General features: G+C 33.8%; 2 protein-coding genes across 2 annotated transcripts; one reads left to right on the top strand and one right to left on the bottom strand.

Moving 5' to 3' along the window:
- The first annotated feature begins 5,016 nt into the window (after positions 1-5,016).
- On the top strand, positions 5,017-6,368 carry LOC107466041 (uncharacterized). The gene is made up of 6 exons (XM_021131950.2): positions 5,017-5,076; positions 5,570-5,604; positions 5,688-5,781; positions 5,853-5,945; positions 6,034-6,135; positions 6,225-6,368. Exons 1-6 carry the CDS (start codon positions 5,017-5,019, stop codon positions 6,366-6,368), a joined length of 528 nt encoding a protein of 175 aa, XP_020987609.1.
- A 10,572-nt stretch (positions 6,369-16,940) lies between these two features.
- Positions 16,941-17,568, bottom strand: LOC107466037 (uncharacterized). Its single transcript, XM_016085015.1, has 2 exons — positions 17,455-17,568; positions 16,941-17,267 (listed from the first exon to the last, which is right to left on the bottom strand). The coding sequence occupies exons 1-2, from the start codon at positions 17,566-17,568 to the stop codon at positions 16,941-16,943; spliced, it is 441 nt and encodes a 146-aa protein (XP_015940501.1).
- Between the last annotated feature and the right edge of the window lie 2,524 nt (positions 17,569-20,092).

The raw sequence follows: 20,092 nt of genomic DNA, 5'->3' as shown, positions 1-20,092 counted from the left end.
CTATGCTGTGACAGAGCATATGCAATCGCTTTCACTGAGAGGATGGGAGGTAGCCATTGACAACGGTGAAACCCTACATACAGCTTGCCATGGAAGGAGACTTGCGTGTTTGAAGAAGAAGACAGTAGGAAAGCAGAGATTCAGAAGATGGAGCATCTCCAAACCTCAACCTATTCTCCATTACTGCAAAACAAGTAATCATTTCATGTTCTTTTGCTTTTCACAATCAATCCTGATAATTTCTGATATCCTGACTAAGATTTACAAGATAACCATAGCTTGCTTCAAGCCGACAATCTCTGTGGGATCGACCCTTGCTCACGCAAGGTATTACTTGGACGACCCAGTACACTTGCTGGTTAGTTGTGCGGGATTGCAAAAGTGTGATTGCAATTTCGTGCACCACTTTCACTTTTTCCACTAACGTTCCAACCTTATATACCCACGTTAAATCTGACGTTAATGGTCTTAACGTGACCACTAACGTTGCCTTTTCAATGTTTGGCCAACGTTATTGGGACTCACTTTTCCCAATAACGTTGGCTTATACCCCTTCGCGAACGTTAATGGGAATCACTTTCCCATTAACGTTGCTTAGTGCCCCTTTGTTCCTACATTAGAGTCCACGTTAGTATAGCTAACGTGACTCTTAACGTAGGTGTGATCCACCTTCGAGAGCGTTACTGAGTAGTGACACTCACCTTTGTCACTAGCGCTCCAAATGCCACATTCTCTATGTTGGAACTCACGTTAACTAAGTTAACGTGGCTCTTAACGTAGTAGTGAAGCCATCCTCCAACGTTAGTGACAAAAGTGAGTGTCACTAATGTTGGCTCTTTGATCTCAATTCCACGTTAACTTTCATGTTACTAGCCTTAACGTGAAAGTTAACGTAGGCAATGCAAGTTGGTCCAACGTTAGTGACAAAAGTGAGTGTCACTAATGTTGGCTTTTGTTTTCCTCTTCCACGTTAGAGTTCACGTTAACTTGGATCATTGCCAAGTTCTCCAACGTTAGTGGTGTTCACTTTTTCTCTTAACGTTGGAGTTCTTTTTTCTTCTACATTAACTACCACGTTAACTTAGTTAACGTGGCAAGTAACATGAGCTTTGGATGGCTTCGCAGGCGTTATTGGTGATCACTTTTCTCATTAACGTTGCAAGCTTTACCATTCCACGTTAGTGTTCACGTTAACTAGGTTAATGTGAATACTAACGTATTGCCTTATTCACTAAGAAAATGCATGAAACTACCCTAAAACAGTAAAGAAAAGGTCAGTGAAACTGGCCTAGATGCCCTGGCATCACATATCCAAGCAGTAACTTTTTGTATTTGGTACAAATTATAAATTTGTTATTGATATTATGAATTTAATGAAATAATTCATTTTGTGTAGTAATTAATTTTAATATATTTATATTATACACAAATATTAATAATTATTGACAAAAATAATTTTGAAACTTTGGAAAAAAAATAAATTGTTACTTCCATGTAAAAATAATGAGTATCATATAATTAAAACATGCTTTAAGATTTTAGTGGCAATAACGATGGCAACTAAGTAAATAACATTACAATTGTACAATTACTTTTAGTGGCCATAAAAATTGTCAAAAAATAGCCACTAAAAGTGATAAGTTTTTTGCGACCATTAAAATGGTTTTACCGGCAATTTATATAATTACCGATGAAATCTTTTAGTGACAAAGTATAAGACGGCTAATGCCTAATTATCGGTAAAAGTATTAGTGACTATTTTTATTGCCGCTAAAAGCAAAATAAATGGCTGCTAAAAGTGATTTTTCTAGTCATGTTTTAGGTAGAGAAGCCAAACTGAACTTGGATAACAAGGCTGTCGTGAGCAATTTTCAAGTAGAGCTTGCCCAGCAGATTGGTTATCTTTGCAATATTGTATTACTATCTGATGTTATTTGTGGTCCAAAAAATAATTGTTCCAATAAAAAAGTGAAAAAGCTTTTGTAGTTGGTCCAAATGTATATAGAGTGTATGCTTATTGAATTCCAAAGATAATGTTCTAAAGGAAGTATTTTTTCTCTTTGGAAAAAGAAAATTAAATTCAAATCATAAAAGTATTATAAATTCTTCCTCTATTATGCAAGCTGATGTAATTGTTCAACTTTAGTATCTCTTGTTTTATCTTTCTCTTTGTATTTTTTAATGGAACTTATTATTTAGGTTTTATAATGATTGAGAAATAAGTGATGAATTGATTATTTTTTATGAAATTGTAGATGGTGAAAATATCTAAGTTTTAGGGGAGATTCTGCCAAAATTTTTCTAAAAGTTTTGAATAAAAGTGAATGGAAAAAATTATAATTAGTGTTCACTACAACGAAGCCTAATTCCAACAGCTATTTTAGGGGAGCGGTCAATTAGAACCGCCGTCGCTGCTACCTTAATTTCACATACTAGCGGTTGAGAGCAACCCGCCTCTGAAGAACAAACCCGGCGGCGGCCATCATTTTTGCTCCACGGCGGTTTATGGAATTTGTGCCATTCTATGCTTAAACCGCCTAATTCCTCTTTCGTTCGCACTTCTCGCTAGCTCCACTACCCACTATCCGCCATTACCTTAGTTCTACATTCTTCCAAAACCTAGCTCGGCGCCCAGAACCCCAATTCTAGTGAACAAAACCTCTTTCTGCAGAACAAAAATCTGAAAGGAATCATGGCTTATCAAAACCATGCGCATTCGTTCCTGTCCCTGGTAAGCTAATTGTGTTTTTCTTTGTTCTTTTAGGATTCAATTTTATCCTTCTTCTAGTTAATAATCACTGATAACCCATTGTCTTATTATCTAGTTGTTTCTCCTTCTTTTTCATCACATTGAGAATGCACGAATTTCTCTCCTGGAAGTACAAATTTTTGCAATTTAAGGTTACTCTGTCTCCTTCTCTACTATTAGGAATTTAGGGGTTTATTGGATATAAATTGTAAAGAGGAATTCGTACTTTCTTTTTTTGGTATTAGGAGGAATTCGTACTTATTACTTAATAATGTGTTAATTAGAAGACAATGTAGCTTGAAACTGATAACAGGAAATTGTCCGATGAAGTATTGCGCTTGAAGAAGCTCTTTATGTGATTTGATTTGTATTCAATTTGTGTAATTTCATTGATGAATTCATCATTGGGATCGGAGTTGCATATTTGATTATATTTTCTATTTAAATTAGTTCTTAATTGAGGTCTAAATTATGAAGTAAAATGAGCAACTAAGAGAAGATGAGAGGGTGTGTTTGTTTATTTGTGAGCAAAGTAAAAATTCTGCAGAGAACAATAATCATGACAAATAAAAAAGAAGCAAAATTTGAGATACAAAACACAAGAAGAAATAGACCCAAAACTGATTGTAGGTAGAATCTGACTACAATGGAATAATAATACTCCAAAGAAACCACCATGCACGCATATCAGAGAGGTATTTGATTTGTTTGATTAATTGGGTTTTGTAGGTTTTAAGCTGAAATAATTATCCTCTCTGGTATTCTTAGCAAAGGGAGCAAAATTGAGTCAAGACCAACTTTGGCATAGGAAATAATTATTAGTATTTTAAGATTTGTCAAATTTTGTTGATGAATATTGATAATTAAAGTTAGCTAAAATGAATTATTTATTTTATTATAAATGCTAGCCCTGTTTTCTATTGATGTATTCATTGGTAAGGAAGATTAATATTATGAGATCTTAGGAAGAGTAATTAAAAGGATTCAAGATTTAAAGAAGTGATTTCTGCACTTTCTTTAGTTTCGTATTTTTTATTATTACTTTACATGCTTTTCTTTGATTAGAAACAGAACATATGCACACACATTTAGAGGTCCAAAAGGCTTGATTCATTATACAATTATTTGTTAGTTTTGTGCCTCTTTATATATACATATGTGAGTCATTTAGCTTTTACAAACTTTTATAAACTAAAATAATTCATGAGTACTCAAATAAGATGGATGAACTTATGGATTCATTAGTATTTTAAGATTTGTCGAATTTTGTTGATGAATATTGATAATTAAAGTTAGCAAAAATGGATTATTTATTTTATTATGAATGCTAGCCCTGTTTTCTATTGTTGTGTTCGTTGGTAAGGAAGATTGACATTATGGGATCTTAGGAAGCATAATTAAAAGGATTCAAGACTTAAAGAAGTGATTTCTGTGCTTTCTTTAGTTTCATGTTTTTTATTATTACTTTACATATTTTTCTTTGATTAGAAACAGAACACATACACACACATTTAGAGGTCCAAAAGACTTGATTCATTATACAGTTATTTGTTAGTTTCATGCCTCTTTATATATACATATGTGAGTTATTTAGCTTTTATAAACTTTTATAAACTAAAATAGTTTATGAGTACTCAAATAAGATGGATAAAATTATGGATTCATTAGTATTTTAAGATTTGTCAAATTTTGTTGATGAATATTGATAATTAAAGTTAGCAAAAATGGATTATTTATTTTGTTATCAATGCTAGCCCTATTTTCTATTGATGTATTTATTGGTAAGGAAGATTGACATTATGAGATCTTAGGAAGAGTAATTAAAATGATTCAAGGTTTAAAGAAGTGATTTCTGCGCTATCTTTAGTTTCATGTTTTTTATTATTACTTTACATGCTTTTCTTTGATTAGAAACAGAACACATGCACATACATTTAGAGGTCCAAAAGGCTTTATTCATTATACAATTATTTGTTAGTTTCGTGCCTCTTTATATATACATATGTGAGTCATTTAGTTTTTACAAACTTTTATAAACTAAAATAGTTCATTAGTATTCAAATAAGATAGATGAAAGTAATTCTTTGTATAAACTTAAAATAGCTAATTTCCTATCCCCTACTTCTCTTCTATGTTCTCTGTTGAGCACCTTCTTTATTGATATTTTACTATATGCTTCAATAGATCATATGATGCAGAGACTCCATGCAGAGAACAACAAGCATTAGTCTATTGAAGCATAGACCATTCAACTTTACATAGCGAATATGACTAAAACAATTAGTATTATGCTAACTGCGAAGTTTAATGGAGACATCCTCATCAAAGTTGGTTGGTGATGGGTATTACCCTTTTTTTATTTTTTTAATTAGTAATTTTATCAAGTGTTTTTAAAGTATATATTAGTTAAATTATTTTTTATTTATTATTATATTTGTTAGAGAAAATTAAAGATTTAGCTAGCGAATACTAAAAATAAAAGAGAAATAATATTTTTTATTTTTAAGATTGATTCACTTATTATTTTATAGATATAAATTAAAATAGCTGGTATTGTTTGAATTCCTGGTTAATTATTAGAGCAATTCTAATATGATATTTTTGGGTACTATTTTTTATTTTTACAACAACTGAATGTTAGACCGAACCTTGAAGTGACAAATTTTTTGCATCTCAGATTGGCAATTGGGCATAGCATGAGTCTATGAACATTTTTGTGAATTATGTTCCAATTTTAGTTATTAATAAGTTTAAATAATTTTATCTGTATGTCTATGTTACAATTATTCAGGTTAATTATTTTATGTTTATACTATGTAGAGATTCTTTAAAGTTGATGATAGACAGCAAAAAAAGTACATACTACAAAATTTTGGCAGGAAATAAAAAGATGATAGATGCAAATTGTTTAATGACAATTATAATGAAACCTTACTAGAGACCAAAATATAGCATTGTGTCCAAAAGGAGTTGGAGTCAGCTTGGAGCAATGGGCAACTTTTATTGATTATAGATTAAGGTCCAGAACTCAGGTAATTGTATGAACACACATTTTATATTTCACTTTATATTGACAAGTTGCTAATTGAATTTTCATGTGTAGGAAATGTGTGAGAAAAATGCAAGTAATCGAGAAAAACAAACAATTCTTCATACACTCGGATCCAAGACAATTACTAGGAAGAAACACGGGTTGGTTTGTGATTGAGTCCTTATCAGGATAATATTATGTTATTTAATTTTTACATGTGTTGAAATTGAATTCTCATTTATTGAATTGATAGGAAACTGCAAACAAAAGAGTTTTTACTAGAACTGAAATGTATCCAATTAGTCATAAGAAGAAGAATGGATCTTTTGTTAATGATGAGGCTAGAGAGAAAAGTGTAAGCACTTTCACTTTATTTTGGCTTTGTTTGTTAATAATGCTGGAGATTATTCTAATGATGATATATTTCTCAAATTTTTATCATAGAAACAATTAACTTTGCTTCAAGCTAATGAGAGTTCTACTAATGATGCATATATCAAGTTATTTGGAAAAGGACACCCGGGTCGTGTTAGAGGTTTAGGATTTGGTGTTTGTCCATCCCAAGTCATGAAATCTTCTAAAGTTTAAGAAGGGTATCTTTTTCATGCAATCATGACTTTGATATGGCTAAAGTTCGCTCTATGGAAGTAGAATTACATGAGAATAAAACAACAATTTCCTTATTACAAGCCCAGGTGACATATTTCATTAATCATTGTTTTGGTGAAAAAGTATCACATGACTTTCCTACAGCTACGAATAATGGGGTAAGTAATATATTGGTTTTTTTCATGAATCTTTCATTGTGCATGATTTAGTAAAATAATGATTTAGTTATTGTTGTTCATTTTTCTAATTTGTGTGGATGGCTTATGCCTTTTATGTTAGACTTAAATTATTTAATGGTCTTTCTTTTTATTCGAACATATTTTAATTTATTTTTAATCCTAAGTTGCAGACTCTCCAATAGAGACAAGACCATCTTCTACTATTCTATGAAGTGGTTGTAAAATTTTATAATTGAAATGACTGAAGACTTTTATTATAAAGTAACTGTTTATTTTAGGCTTTTAGTTTAGTTAAATATTAGAAGCAAAATTCTTTTCTAATTCAATTTTAGAATTGCATTATTTGTAAGACTTATTAAATATATATTATATTTTGAAATGCAATGTTCATATTATTTTGGTCGATATGTCTATTTTACTTTGAGTTGTAGATTTCAATATTTATAGTAGTTATTTTTCTTATTAGGATTGAAGCATTAGGAAGTAGCTTATATATAAATTTGTTTATTTTTTTTAAAAAAAAACATGCTGCAACTGCCGCGAAATTCATGTTAGAAGTTCCTGTCAACTTTTTAGCGGCAGTTCATAACTGCGTGAATGTTCAACAGTAATTAAAATTTTGAATTTTGCGGCGGTTGACAACCTCCGCCATACACTTATTCTGCTTGGTTCACGCGTATAGTGGCGGTTTTAAACTGCCGCGATTATCCAAGTGATTCTGGCGGCGGTTATTCCCGTGGTTCTTCAAAACCGTCACCGCTGCTGTGCCGACGGTTGAGCTAGCCGCGTTTTGCTCATCGCCGGGAGCCGATTCTAGCGGCGGTTATAACCGCTGCAACCTCCCAAAAAAATCGCCGCCGCTGTGCTGTTTTGTTGTAGTGGTTATATCTTGTTTCTAATTTTTGTTTTGGTTTTTTCATTTACAAGAGTGCTAAAATGGTGACAACATACTACCTAAAAGACTCAAGAATATTTTGTTTCATAGAGACACTAATCTATGTTAGACTTTTAAATTTTGGTTGAACTTGTGAAAGAAATATATCTTGTCGAACTAATCAAATAGGCACTAATGTTATCTTGTTTTAAAACAATGTTAGTTAAATGAAGTATGTTTGAATTATCTATGTTATTACATATTATATAAATGTTGACTTGCTCAATAAATTAGTTAATATATCGTTAATTAAAAAGATAATTTATATTAAAAAAATTGTTACAAAATAAATGGTGTTCTTTTGTAACTAAAGAAAACATGTTATAAAATTAAGTTATATTTTGTAACAAAAATTTATGATAAAAAAAATATGTTGTTACAAAAAATATTTTAAAGGTAAAAATATCACTTTTGTAATAAATTTTGGTTTTATATTAAAAAAATTTGTTAAAAAATATTATTTTATATTGTAACAGTTTTATTTTTTGTTACAAAATTTTTTTGTAATAGGACATACTACAACAATATTTTTTTGTTATAAATTTCTTTTGTTTCAAAATTCAGATTTTTTTAACAATTTTTTTATTATAAATATAATTTTTTTTGTAGTGTAATCTTGTAACAGCTTACGAATTTTGAATATTATGTTGTTATTTGGAATAACTTTTGGCAACGATAAATTTGTGTTAGATTTAGATTTGTGTTTTTCATAGAACTCATTGAGAGATATATGTTATATTAACATACTATGATAATTCATCATGATATATCCATATATGTATATAATTGATATATAGATACTAAATTTTTGAAAATTAAATAATAAGTTATTTATTTTTCAAAAAATTTTATATATAAATTAGATAATTTCATAATTACAATTTAAAGTCTTAGTAATAGATAAACAATGAGAATTTTATACTCTTTAATTTAAATATTTAGACTTTGAACTTTAATCTATGAATAAAAGAAAATTAATTTCATTATCTCTAATTTTTGAATTAGAATATTTATTTGAGAATAAATTATAATTTGATGAATAAATAGTATTTTCTTTAAAGATAATTTTGTTGGATTAAAATTGATTTTTAATTACTACATTACTCCTATTTTTATTAGAAATTACCAACTTTCCCTCACCTTTTTCTCCGAATCAAAACCCTAACCCCAATACACCCACATACTCAAACACTCCCTCACTTAATGCCGTCACCCTCGCCCCACCCCTTTCTCACCGTAACACACACACACATAGAAAGAAGAGAGAAAGAGAGGGAGGCGCGTCACCGGTAGGGCTTGGGCTGCCGTCGCGTCGTCATTGGGTTGGAGGAAGGAGTTGTCGCTGCCATGCTTTACCGTCGAAGCTTCACCGCTGAACCAGAGAGAGAGAGCTTGCACCTCGTCGCTGTCATCCATGGAGCGACGAGTTTGCGTTGCTTTCGCCGAGAGAAGGAAGGAGAAAACGTGAGCCAAAGGAGCTGCGTCCAGTCGTCGCCATCGCGCTAGTAACCACCACCATTCCATCGTTACCGTCAATGGAGGTTTGCCAAGAGAGAGAAGACGTTCGAGTAGAGAGGAGACACGCAAGGAGAGAGCTAGAACCGCGCCTAGCTACATCATCATCACTACAGAAGCTTCCTCTGCCACCGCTACTTGCCATTTTGAGCTGCTGCGCTGCCGCTACCATGGTTGGAGTTGCCAGGAAGAGGAGCTCAAATGGGAGAGAGAGAACAGGAAGGATCGCCGCCATGGGTGTCGCTGTCGGAGGAGGAGAAAACCTCACCACCGTGCCTGGCTGTTGGAGAACGGCACTGAAGTTGCTGGAAGCACCGTCGGAGTTGCTGTTGCCCCATATCCTTTATTCCTTTTAGTACAGTAAGTTGTCCTTACTCCAAAAACTCTTTTAATTGTTGTTCTGTTATGCATTACTGAGGTTTTGTGATGTTATTGTAATAGGATCAACTACCGGTTGTTGTATGTCGTGTTTGGAGTTGCGGTTGTTGTTGCAGAGCAGTATGGAGCTATGGTTCTGGCCGTCACTATTGCGGGCTGAGAGAAAAAGAATTTTATTGTGTAGTTGAGTCACAATTAAGGTAGGAACACTTTCCTTAAACTCATTTAATTGTTAAGAATTTTTATAAGTTGATATTGATGGAAAAGTTATATTTTTGGTGATTATGTGAGTGTTATGAATTGACGGAGTTATTTTGAAAGAATGTGATTATTTACTTGATTGAATTCTTTATTGATTGAGTTAGTGTTGTGATAGTTAATGAAATCTTGATTTGAAAATCTAATTGGTATATTTATTGAGAAATGAGTTTCGTTGGGAATCTAGTTTATATATATTTATATTGAGGAATGGTTTGGTTTGAAACTGTTTGAGAAGGCTAAGAATTCTGAATTATTGATTAATGGTGTTAAAGTTGGTTTAAATTGGGATTGATTAGATTGGTTGATTGAATTATGGATTTTGTAGATTTCCTTGACTTGCATGCTATTGGTGTGATAATGGTTTATTGAAAGTGATATGAATTATTGAGAGATGTTTGGTTTGATTTGGTTGGGATCCTTGATGGGTCGCAAAGTCCGAATTTTAAAGGAGATGCTGCCGAAATTTTTTTAAAAATTGGAGATTTAGTTTAAAGTGATTATTTAGAAAGATTGTATTTAAAAATTATTATTCAATTTTGATTTATTAAGAAAGTATTACATCTTGAGTTTGATTTATTAAGAAAAGAATTAATTATGTTTTGAGTTTTATTTATTTATGAAAAGACTTATGTTTTGAGTTTGATTTAAGAATTATCTTTTGAGGAGTTTTGGTAAATTTACTTATATTTGAATTTGAATAGTAAAGAAAGATGATTTTTGGGTCTCGGAAAATTATTGAACTTGAGAATGAAGTTGAAAGTGGACTTTATGTAATTATTTCAAAATTTGAAAGTTATGCTTTTGGGGATTTCAAATGGAATTGAAGAATGGATTATCGAGTTTGTGACTTTTTGATTTGGTGAAAACGAGTTATATTAAATTGATCTGAATTAAAGATGAGATTGACGATTCCCTCTCTTGTTACAGTGGACAAGCTTGAGGTTGAAGATTCTCTCGCTTGTCGCATCGAAAAGTTAGATAGAAGGTTGAGGATTCCCTTCGGTTCAATTCTGTATTGTTAATGCTAATTTTGGTTATGTTTGACTATGTTGGATTGAAATGAGTTTTAGATTGATATGGTGAGGACAGTAGTTTTGTCCCTCTCACGTACAGGCAAGTTGAGATTGGGACTTTTCTCTCCTGCTGTGATAGACAAGCGGAGGTTGAGGATTCCCTCTCTTGTTGCGGTGGACAAGTGGAGTTGAGGATTCCCTCTCTTGTTACATCAGGAAATTGAATAAAGAAGGTTGAGGATTCTCTTCGATTTATTTCTGGTTGTGGTATGAATGGGTCAGGTTGAGGATTTTCTACCATTACATCATAGTATCTCTCTGATTGGGAGGTTGAGGATTCTCTTCTGGAAGGTTAAGGATTCCCTTCGTGTTGAGAGACCATGTACGGATTAGCTATCGGATGTGTCGGATTCTGGCAGTTTAACCAACATGTGAGCTCATGGCTAGTAGGACAGGCATGCATCATTTGCATTTGTGTATATTGTTTGGGTATGCATCTTGTATTTGGCTTCTCTATTTGAGAGATCTCTTATGCTGGTGATGGTGACGCTGAGGGTTGTTTTTGATGTGGTACTAGCTGTAATTGTTTTTTGATTGCATTTGTCTTGTACCGTTTGATGTCGGTAATTAATTATGTTTTGAGACTGAGTTTTGATGGTGATTTGATTTGAGTTGGGTCGGAGGCCGTGATTTGATTTGATTTGAGTCGGAGACTGTAATTCAATTTGATTATATGTTAGGCCGGAGGCCATATTGGATTATGTTATGGGATATTAATTAAGTTTTGAAATTCTTATACCTAAAGAAGTGAAGTTTGTGTTTCTGGATAATTAATTATTAATATTTTGATTAGATTAATAAGACGAGCGATAATCACTATAATTGAAATCAATTCCTTTCTTATACATATCCTCTTATGACAATTCTTAAAAACTCTCTACTGAGAACCTGCGAGGACAATGTTCTCACCCCTTATAGATTTTCTTTTTTAGGACGGATGAAGAGTTTAAAGAGTTCCTTCTGTGCATCTATTGTATTGTATATTTGTGTGTGTGTTTGTATATATATATATATATATATAAGGATTGTGATTGAATTTGGTTGTATATGCATATTTGATTAAGAAAAAATATCTTTTTGATTTTTTAAAGAAAACAGTGATATGGTTTCGAGTCAAAGACTCCTATTCTATTATTAAATATATGAGAATTGTCGTAATATCCACACTATCAGAATAACGTAATTTTCTTGTGACATTCTGTTAGTAAAAGTGTTACAATACAAACTAAAATGGGATCATGTTATAAGCCCATACGTATAAACAAAATACATAATTGAATTATTAGTGAACTCATTGAATATGTGAAGTTAATACTCCTACTAAGTTGTAATCTTTCTTTTTTTTGCACCTCTAATACTTTTAGTTATTGAAAGTTGATTATGAACCTCTAAGCACACACTTATCCTCACATGAAACAAGTTAAACAAAATTTTACACAACCTCACATGAGCGTTGCCATACAGATTACTATGAGTTTCCTCAATCAGTGAAAAAACCAATGCTCAAGGTATATACTTCAATTTTAATAATGTATCTCCTAAAGATAAAAAAATAGTATAAAAAGTGTCACCAAAGTAGATAACAAAACTAAAAATATTTAAGAAAAGCACTACCCCATCCTTATCTTGTTTATGTATCCATTCATTCATCTTATCATCCGTATCCCTAAAACTTTTCACCATTTTTGCAAGACTTTATAACTCATATATATGTGCAGTAAAATTTAACCCTAAGCTACTTTGGTACATTTTATTTGAAATAATAGCTAAAGCACTATTCCACTTTGACTACTTAGGTTGAATCTTTTTATTATGCTTGCTTTTATTTCTCCATTAGTTTATATGGCCAAATCAAGTACATCTTATTTTTACTTATACTAAAAACATAATCATTGATCTAGTAGCAACACTCGTCATTTTCATGTTAATTACTACTGAAAACTATTTAAATTATCATCTCTAAGTAAAATTTTGCTTACACATCATTAGTTTATGAATTAAATAAATTCCAAAGGTATCAATAATTTAAAATGAAAACAACATATAAGTAAGATATTTTTTAATTTGAGAATCGACAAAAATTAAATCAAGATTCAAGAAGGTGGATATGATGAAGTTCGTATCCTGCAACGACAAAATAAAAGAAAATATAAATAAAAATTATGAGTTTATGGGTTTGATAAATAAAAGAAAATATAAATAAAAATTATAAGATCAAACAATAATGTAAATTCACATCAGTTTTTTTTTTCATGCATATTAACATTTTAACGTAGCAGGTATGAGCTGTGTAGAGCATGACGAACCTGAACTTTGACTTTTCTACAAATCATTAAACCAAAGAAAGTTATATATAAGACAATAGAATGAATCATGCAAGTAAGAAAACATGAAAAAAATGGGCAGTGATCCTTAATTAAAAGGCTTACCAAATAAAAGACAATTAAATTTGCCTTTGAGAACTCTTGGAACTGATGCCCATTTTTCATTTTGATACATTGCAATATTAATTCTCCAAGAGAACTACAGTATTTTAGAAATCTGCATTAAGAAATGAAGAATAAGTCTACGGTATGACTAAACCATGCATTCGTTGCTTATATTTATAATTTAGCTTGTAATATATTTAGAATTTGCATCATTTAAAGATTCAACTTTACAAATTTATTAAAAGGAAAGAAATTTTTACTCCTATATAGCTGTTCTGCCCATATATCATCCAAAGTATTACACGTTTTTTATTTTTATAACATCCTCAAAAAAAGTAACAAATTGAGAAGCTAGGTTATTTTTTCACGTCAATCATAAGCTTCATACTCCATAGTTAGGCGAAATCAAGAGATTCTCAATTTGATCAAGCGGTGACATCAAAAGTGATTAAAAGCAAAGAATTTCGAAGACTAACCAAATGCTATATCTCAAAGCAAAAGTCAATATTTGACGTGGAACAATACACATGCGACTTAATTCTTGAAAAAAGTTCCTTTTATAATACCAAAAGTTTACCAATAGGATTTTTTAAGATAAGAGATCAATTTTGTAACACCCTACCATACAGAGTCTTATGCTTAAGTCATAAAATAGAGATAACAAGGTATTACAACTTCTAAAATAAAATTTAGTACGTATAGTAATAAGAAAAATGATTGTAACTAGGAGCCTTTGAAGAGAAAGGGAGTAAACTAACGCGAGAATAAAAACCAAAGGACCCCAAGGAAAGCACAAGGGACAAAAACAAAGCCTGTTCTCCAAGACAACCTCTAAGAGAAGTCAACACGGTATATATTATTTAGTGGAGAAAAAAGTATCTAAGCAAAAACATAAAACCAAAATAAAGTCCTGAGAACCAAGGATCTTCACTAATCCAGAAGTCTCCAGCATGCCTCAGCGAGAAGCCTCACGACCTGCATTTGAAAATCACAAAATCCGCATGGATGAGAATCGGAGGTTTTCAGTATGGTAACAGTGTCCACATATCTAACTATAATGTCCTCGGAAAGCGGAAGGTAATTCTAGAACTTCCAACAGATAAATCAAAGCTTATAAACAGACTAAACCATAAATGGCAACTGACTAAAGATCTTCAGTCTAACTAACATTTCCCTTTCTAATTTCTACAGACCTCTCAACCGCCAGCAGTAATATATATGGCAAACACAATTATATCAGACAAGGAGATATACAAATAGGAAACAGATACGACATTTAGACAATTAGCAAGTAATATGCAGTCAATTAGGCAATTCCAAATAATTCACATAATATGCATATGATGAATGCCTGTCCTAATGGCTGATGAGTCCCATCTGTCGGTTATAAAGCCAACCCGACAAGTCCTGGTAGCTAACCATTGAACTGTCCCTCTGTCGTGCATCACCAATTCGAGTTATACTCAACATAATTCATAATTCATATCCAACACCCTCACTGGTGTATATTCACGGGGGCGAGCTCATCCGGAACTTTCACAGTGTCCGACCACACTTATGACATAGGGTCAGTAGAGTATCGAGTCTCTATCTAGAGCACGTGGTGGCTAGCCACTGCTTTCTCCCAGGAAAACCCGTATCTCAGATAGTGAAAGTACAACAATTCACATTTCATTCAATAAGCATATATGCAATCATACTCAGCCATAATTCATTAATGGCTTCGCCGTAATTTGGCAATAACTCAGCCATCTGACTCATGATTCAATCCATAACCAGCCAATTCATTAACAAATACAGCCCTTCGGCTCATGGTACATTAAGCACTTCCACCGACATCCTCCGTATCTCATACAATCATCTTTGATCATTATTGATCATTAATTCTCCTCTTTCTTCATTCACAAGTTACCACATTTCCTAGCTCCCTCGCATTGCTAGGCATATCATAATGATTCAAGACATAAGTTGTGAGATCGAAGGCTTAGAAGTATGAAATTTAGCTTTGAAAACTCAAAAATCAACATTAGGGTGAAAACAGGGTCACCCGTGCGCGTCACCCACGCGCATGCGTGGAAAGCCAAAAATACATCGACGCGTATGCGTCGCCCATGCGTGCGCGTGGATGAGAGAAAAGCCAGGTGACACCCACGCGTCAACCACGTGTACGCATGGGTGCATTTTGAGCCCCACGCACAAAGCTAGTGCAATTCTCGCACAACTCTTAGAAATTTGGCTGGGCAATTGGAATAGCACATCGACGCGTACGCGTCAGCCAAGCGCATGCGTGGATAGTGAAAATGACGCGTACGCGTCGGTCACGCTTACGCGTGGGTGTATGTTCTGCCAAAAACTTTTCTAAGTTAAAAGCTACAGAACTCACAGTTACAAATCATTTTTCATCCGTTCTTCGAATGGCATACGCATCCCGGATCCAATTTCATTTCTAAATAAGTTTGGCACAAATTGGAGATCCGGAGTCCAAGTTATGCTTCGTCAAAGTATGCCCAAAAATCACATTTTCATACAAAACACAAAGTACCATTTTCAAAACAAACCAATTCCAACCCTTTTCAAAGTTAACCAAAACATGCCAAAAATCAACCTCAAGCCTCCTCAACTCATACATTAACATTTTCATCAAGTTCACAACCACCATTCCACCATATTAACCCATCTCAATCAAATAATTCAATTTCAAACACATTATCATGGCATATATTATTCCTCATCTCAATTTCTAACAACACTATCAACATGGTTTGCCCCACAATTCAACCTTAACAAATCATCAAATATATATCAAAATATACATATCTCTCATGCATCATACCACCAAAATATCAATATTTATAATCACATATATGACCACACAATGTATCTCAACAATTCAACAACATCAACAATTCAATTCCTATCTTAGGGCTTCTAGCCTAAATTTTCACACCACATAACATTTTAGATACAGAAACCTAAGACCATACCTTAGCCAATTTTCCCGCTCAACCCGGAGCACTTCCAAATCACTTTTCAACAAGCTCTCAAGGCTTCAACACCTCCAAGAATAGATTTTTAGCACACCAAAGTCCTTTTCCAAGCTTTCCAAAAATCTCAATCAAGTTTCAATATTCACATACACACTACCTAAGCCACAATGATCCTACCCAAACAGAACAATTTAATACCCAAGCATCATAAACTAACAAATGCCACTAGGGTTGAGAATCTTAACACACCCAAGGATCAAGAAAACAAGATTAATCTTTTTCTTCAAGCTAGTTGGACCCTATAACATCAAAGAGCCCAAAATCTCAACACTTTTTACCCAAAAATTCGAATTTAAGGGCTGAGGAAATGAACTAAAATTGTGGCTTACCTCAAGAACAAAGTAGTGGGGTTTGTAGAGCTAGTTGCGGTGAACGCGTGGCTGCAAACGGTGAGGTAATCGGAGCTTCGGATCAAAAGTTATGGTGGTTTGAAGATCAAACAAGGGTTAGAACTTTGGAAGAGTGTTCTTCCCCCATTCTTACTCCATTTCAGCGTGTTTAAGTGTTTAGTGAGGAGAGAGATTGCTGGTTTGTCCCGTTTGGTCCAATCTTGGGCCGATTTCTATAAAATTAGTATCAAAATTCTCATTTCAACCTCCTTTATCATATTAAGCCATAAAAATCACATTTTTGGCTTTCTAGAATAAATTCTCATTTATGGGTTAATTAGTTATTAATTAACCGGGTTTTACATTCTACCCACCTAATTGGGAATTTTGCCCACAAAATTTGAATTCAATTACCTGAGAATAAGTGCGGGTAATCAGTTCGCATCTCTGACTCAAGTTTCCAAGTGTGCTCCTCAATATCGTCTCGGCTCCATGCCACTTTGACTAACGAAACCTCTTTTCTATGCAACTGTTTGATACTAGTATCGTCAATTCTGACCGGAGCCACCGGAAGTGTCAAATCTTCTTTTAACTGAATCGATTCTGGTTCTAATACATGACTAGCATCAGGAGTATACTTCCGATGCTTCGACACGTGAAATACATCGTGCAGGTTTGAAAGGTGGGGTGGTAGAGCCATTCGATACGCCACCAATCTGACCCTCTCCAGGATCTGAAACGGACCAATATAGCGAGGATTCAGCTTCTTCGCTTTAATTGCCCTACCTACTCCTATGGTTGGAGTAACTTTAAGGAAAACATGGTCTCCTTCCTCAAATTCCAAGGGCTTTCGCCTCTGATCGGCGTAACTTTTCTGACGACTCTGTGCAGCAAGCATCCTATCTCAGATTTTTTTTTACTTGTTCAGTGGTCTCAGCTATCATCTCCAGTCCCAACAAGCCTTTCTCCCCAGCTTCATACCAGCATAGCGGAGATTGGCATTTTCTCCCATACAGGGCCTCATACGGAGCCATTCCGATGCTCGCATGGTAGCTATTATTGTATGCAAACTTCACTAGTGGCATATATCGATCCTAGCTTGCCGGCTGGTCCAAAACACAAGCCCTCAACATATCCTCTAAGGTTTGGATCTTCCTCTCAGATTGACCATCTGTTTGAGGATGGTAAGCTGTGCTCAAACTTAATCGGGTTCCGAAAGCTTTTGCAAATTCACCCCAAAATCTTGAAGTGAAACGAGGATCTCTATCAGAGACTATAGTAGCAGGTACACCACGAAGTCTCACAATCTCCTTTATGTAGAACCGGGTTAGCTCCTCAAGGGTGTAAGTCATCCGAATAGGTAAAAAGTGAGCTGACTTCGTCAATCGGTCCCCAATCACCCAGATAGCATCAAAATCGGCCCTAGTCCTTGGCAATCCTGACACAAAGTCCATCGCAATGCTTTCCTACTTCCATTGTGGAACCTCTAAAGGTTGCAACGTCCTGGAAGGTCTCTGATGTTCGATCTTTACTTTCTAACAGGTTAAGCACTTTGAAACATATTCTGCCACATCATTCTTCATACTTGGCCACCAAAACATTGCCTTTAGATCATGGTACATCTTAGTACTCCCCGAGTGAATAGAAAATCCGCTTTTGTGTGCTTCCTTTAAGATACCTTGCCGCAGTATGCCAACATCCATCACAATGATCCTACTTTTGAATCTCCATAACCCATCTTGATCCTCCGACACTCTCCACTACTTCCCTTGCTTGATAACTGATAACACCTTCGGTAACACGTCATCATTTTCATACGCCATTAGGAGTTCGGATTTAAAATCACTTGAGATCCGTAATCAAATCAAACACAAAGTTTCAGACACTTCTTGAACACCAATCTTCAGACTCTCGAATTCCTTGAGCAACTCCTCTTCTCGAAGCATCATCCAAGCAGCATACAACGACTTCCGACTCAACACATCCATCACTACATTCGCTTTACTTGGATGGTAATTCAACTCAAAGTCGTAGTCCTTCTGATCAAAGAGATATTTCAAGCTCATGTGATTAGAGAAAACTTGGAACTTATCCCCATAGAGGTAATGACTCCACACCTTTAGCGTAAACATAACCGCAGCAAGCTCCAAATCGTGCGTAGGGTAATTAACTTCATGAGGTCTCAACTGACGTGAGGCATACGCCACCACATTACGATGCTGCATCAGCACATACCCTAGACCCTTTAGTGAGGCATCACAGTACACCTCGAATGACTCATTTGGCTTAGGTAATACCAACACAGGCACGGTGGTCAACTTTTGCTTCAACCCTGAAAGCTCTCCTCACACTCGGGAGTCCAAACAAATGGCGCGTCCTTGCGGGTTAACTTTGTCAACGGCAAAGCTATTTGGAAAAAAGCCTTTGATGAATCTTCGGTAATAGCCAGCTAAACCAAGAAAACTCCTTATCTCAGTTACTGAGGTTGGTCGCCCCCAATTCATTACCGCCTCTACTTTAAATGGGTCTACTGCTATTGTAGCAACCCTCAATTTTAAAAATATAAATATAAATAAGTTATAATTTATTTTATAAAATTAGAGTTCCTTATTTTTAGAAAATTATTTTTATTATCAATAATTAAACTAATTTTATAATAATTTAAATTTAATTAAATTTATATTATTATTATTATTATTATTATTATTATTATTGTTATATATACTTACCGTAAGTATTAAATTGCATTATAAGTTGATATATATTATATTCATTGTATTACTATTATTATTACTATTATTACATTTATTGTTATTATTAAATTACCATCATTACTATTGTTAGTATTATTATTACTATTATTAATTATAAATCATAGAAAACAAAAGGTGGTTTATATTTTACATTAGGTTACATATATATTATTATTATTATCATTATGCATTAGGTTACGTGTGTGTATATATATATCATAGTATAAGGCGGCAGCCATTTACTTAAGGAAAGCTATTGTATGTGTATACACATATGAAATATCTAGTTATGATTGTGAACCGCCATATACATATATATAGTATATGAAGGAAGGAGTGGCGAGAGAGAAAAGTGACCGAGAGAGAAGCGTGAGAACGTAAATCCCTCCAAATTTTCGGCTTCGATTTTTTGCAATCTGTAACTCCAATCAAAAATCTAATTCGGTGAAAGTATTCGTAACCTCCTCCTTTACACGTTGACACCATTTTTGATTAGTGGAAGTTGACAATGACGTAGCTCATCTTTTCTTTGGATTTGGCCAACGAGAATTTTAGGAGACAAAGACGATTCTGGACGTTTTCTTCTTCGATAGCTCAGTCAGAAAGCTTCTCCAGAGCTTTGAATATTTTGATTCCGTACGAAGGAATGGTTTTGGTTTCTCGTAGTTAACATTTAATGTCACGTGAAAACTCAGGCTAAAAGACCTTAAGATAGGAATGGACTGATGTATAATTGATGGATTGTGTATATGGAATAGAATGTGTGGTTCAGCTGTTGTTAATAATTTGCTGTTGAAGTTGGTCG

The sequence above is a fragment of the Arachis duranensis genome, chromosome 9 (genome assembly GCF_000817695.3).
Source record: "Arachis duranensis cultivar V14167 chromosome 9, aradu.V14167.gnm2.J7QH, whole genome shotgun sequence".
NCBI classification, from domain to species: Eukaryota; Viridiplantae; Streptophyta; class Magnoliopsida; order Fabales; family Fabaceae; genus Arachis; species Arachis duranensis.
This window is presented reverse-complemented; position numbering and strand designations above follow the sequence as displayed.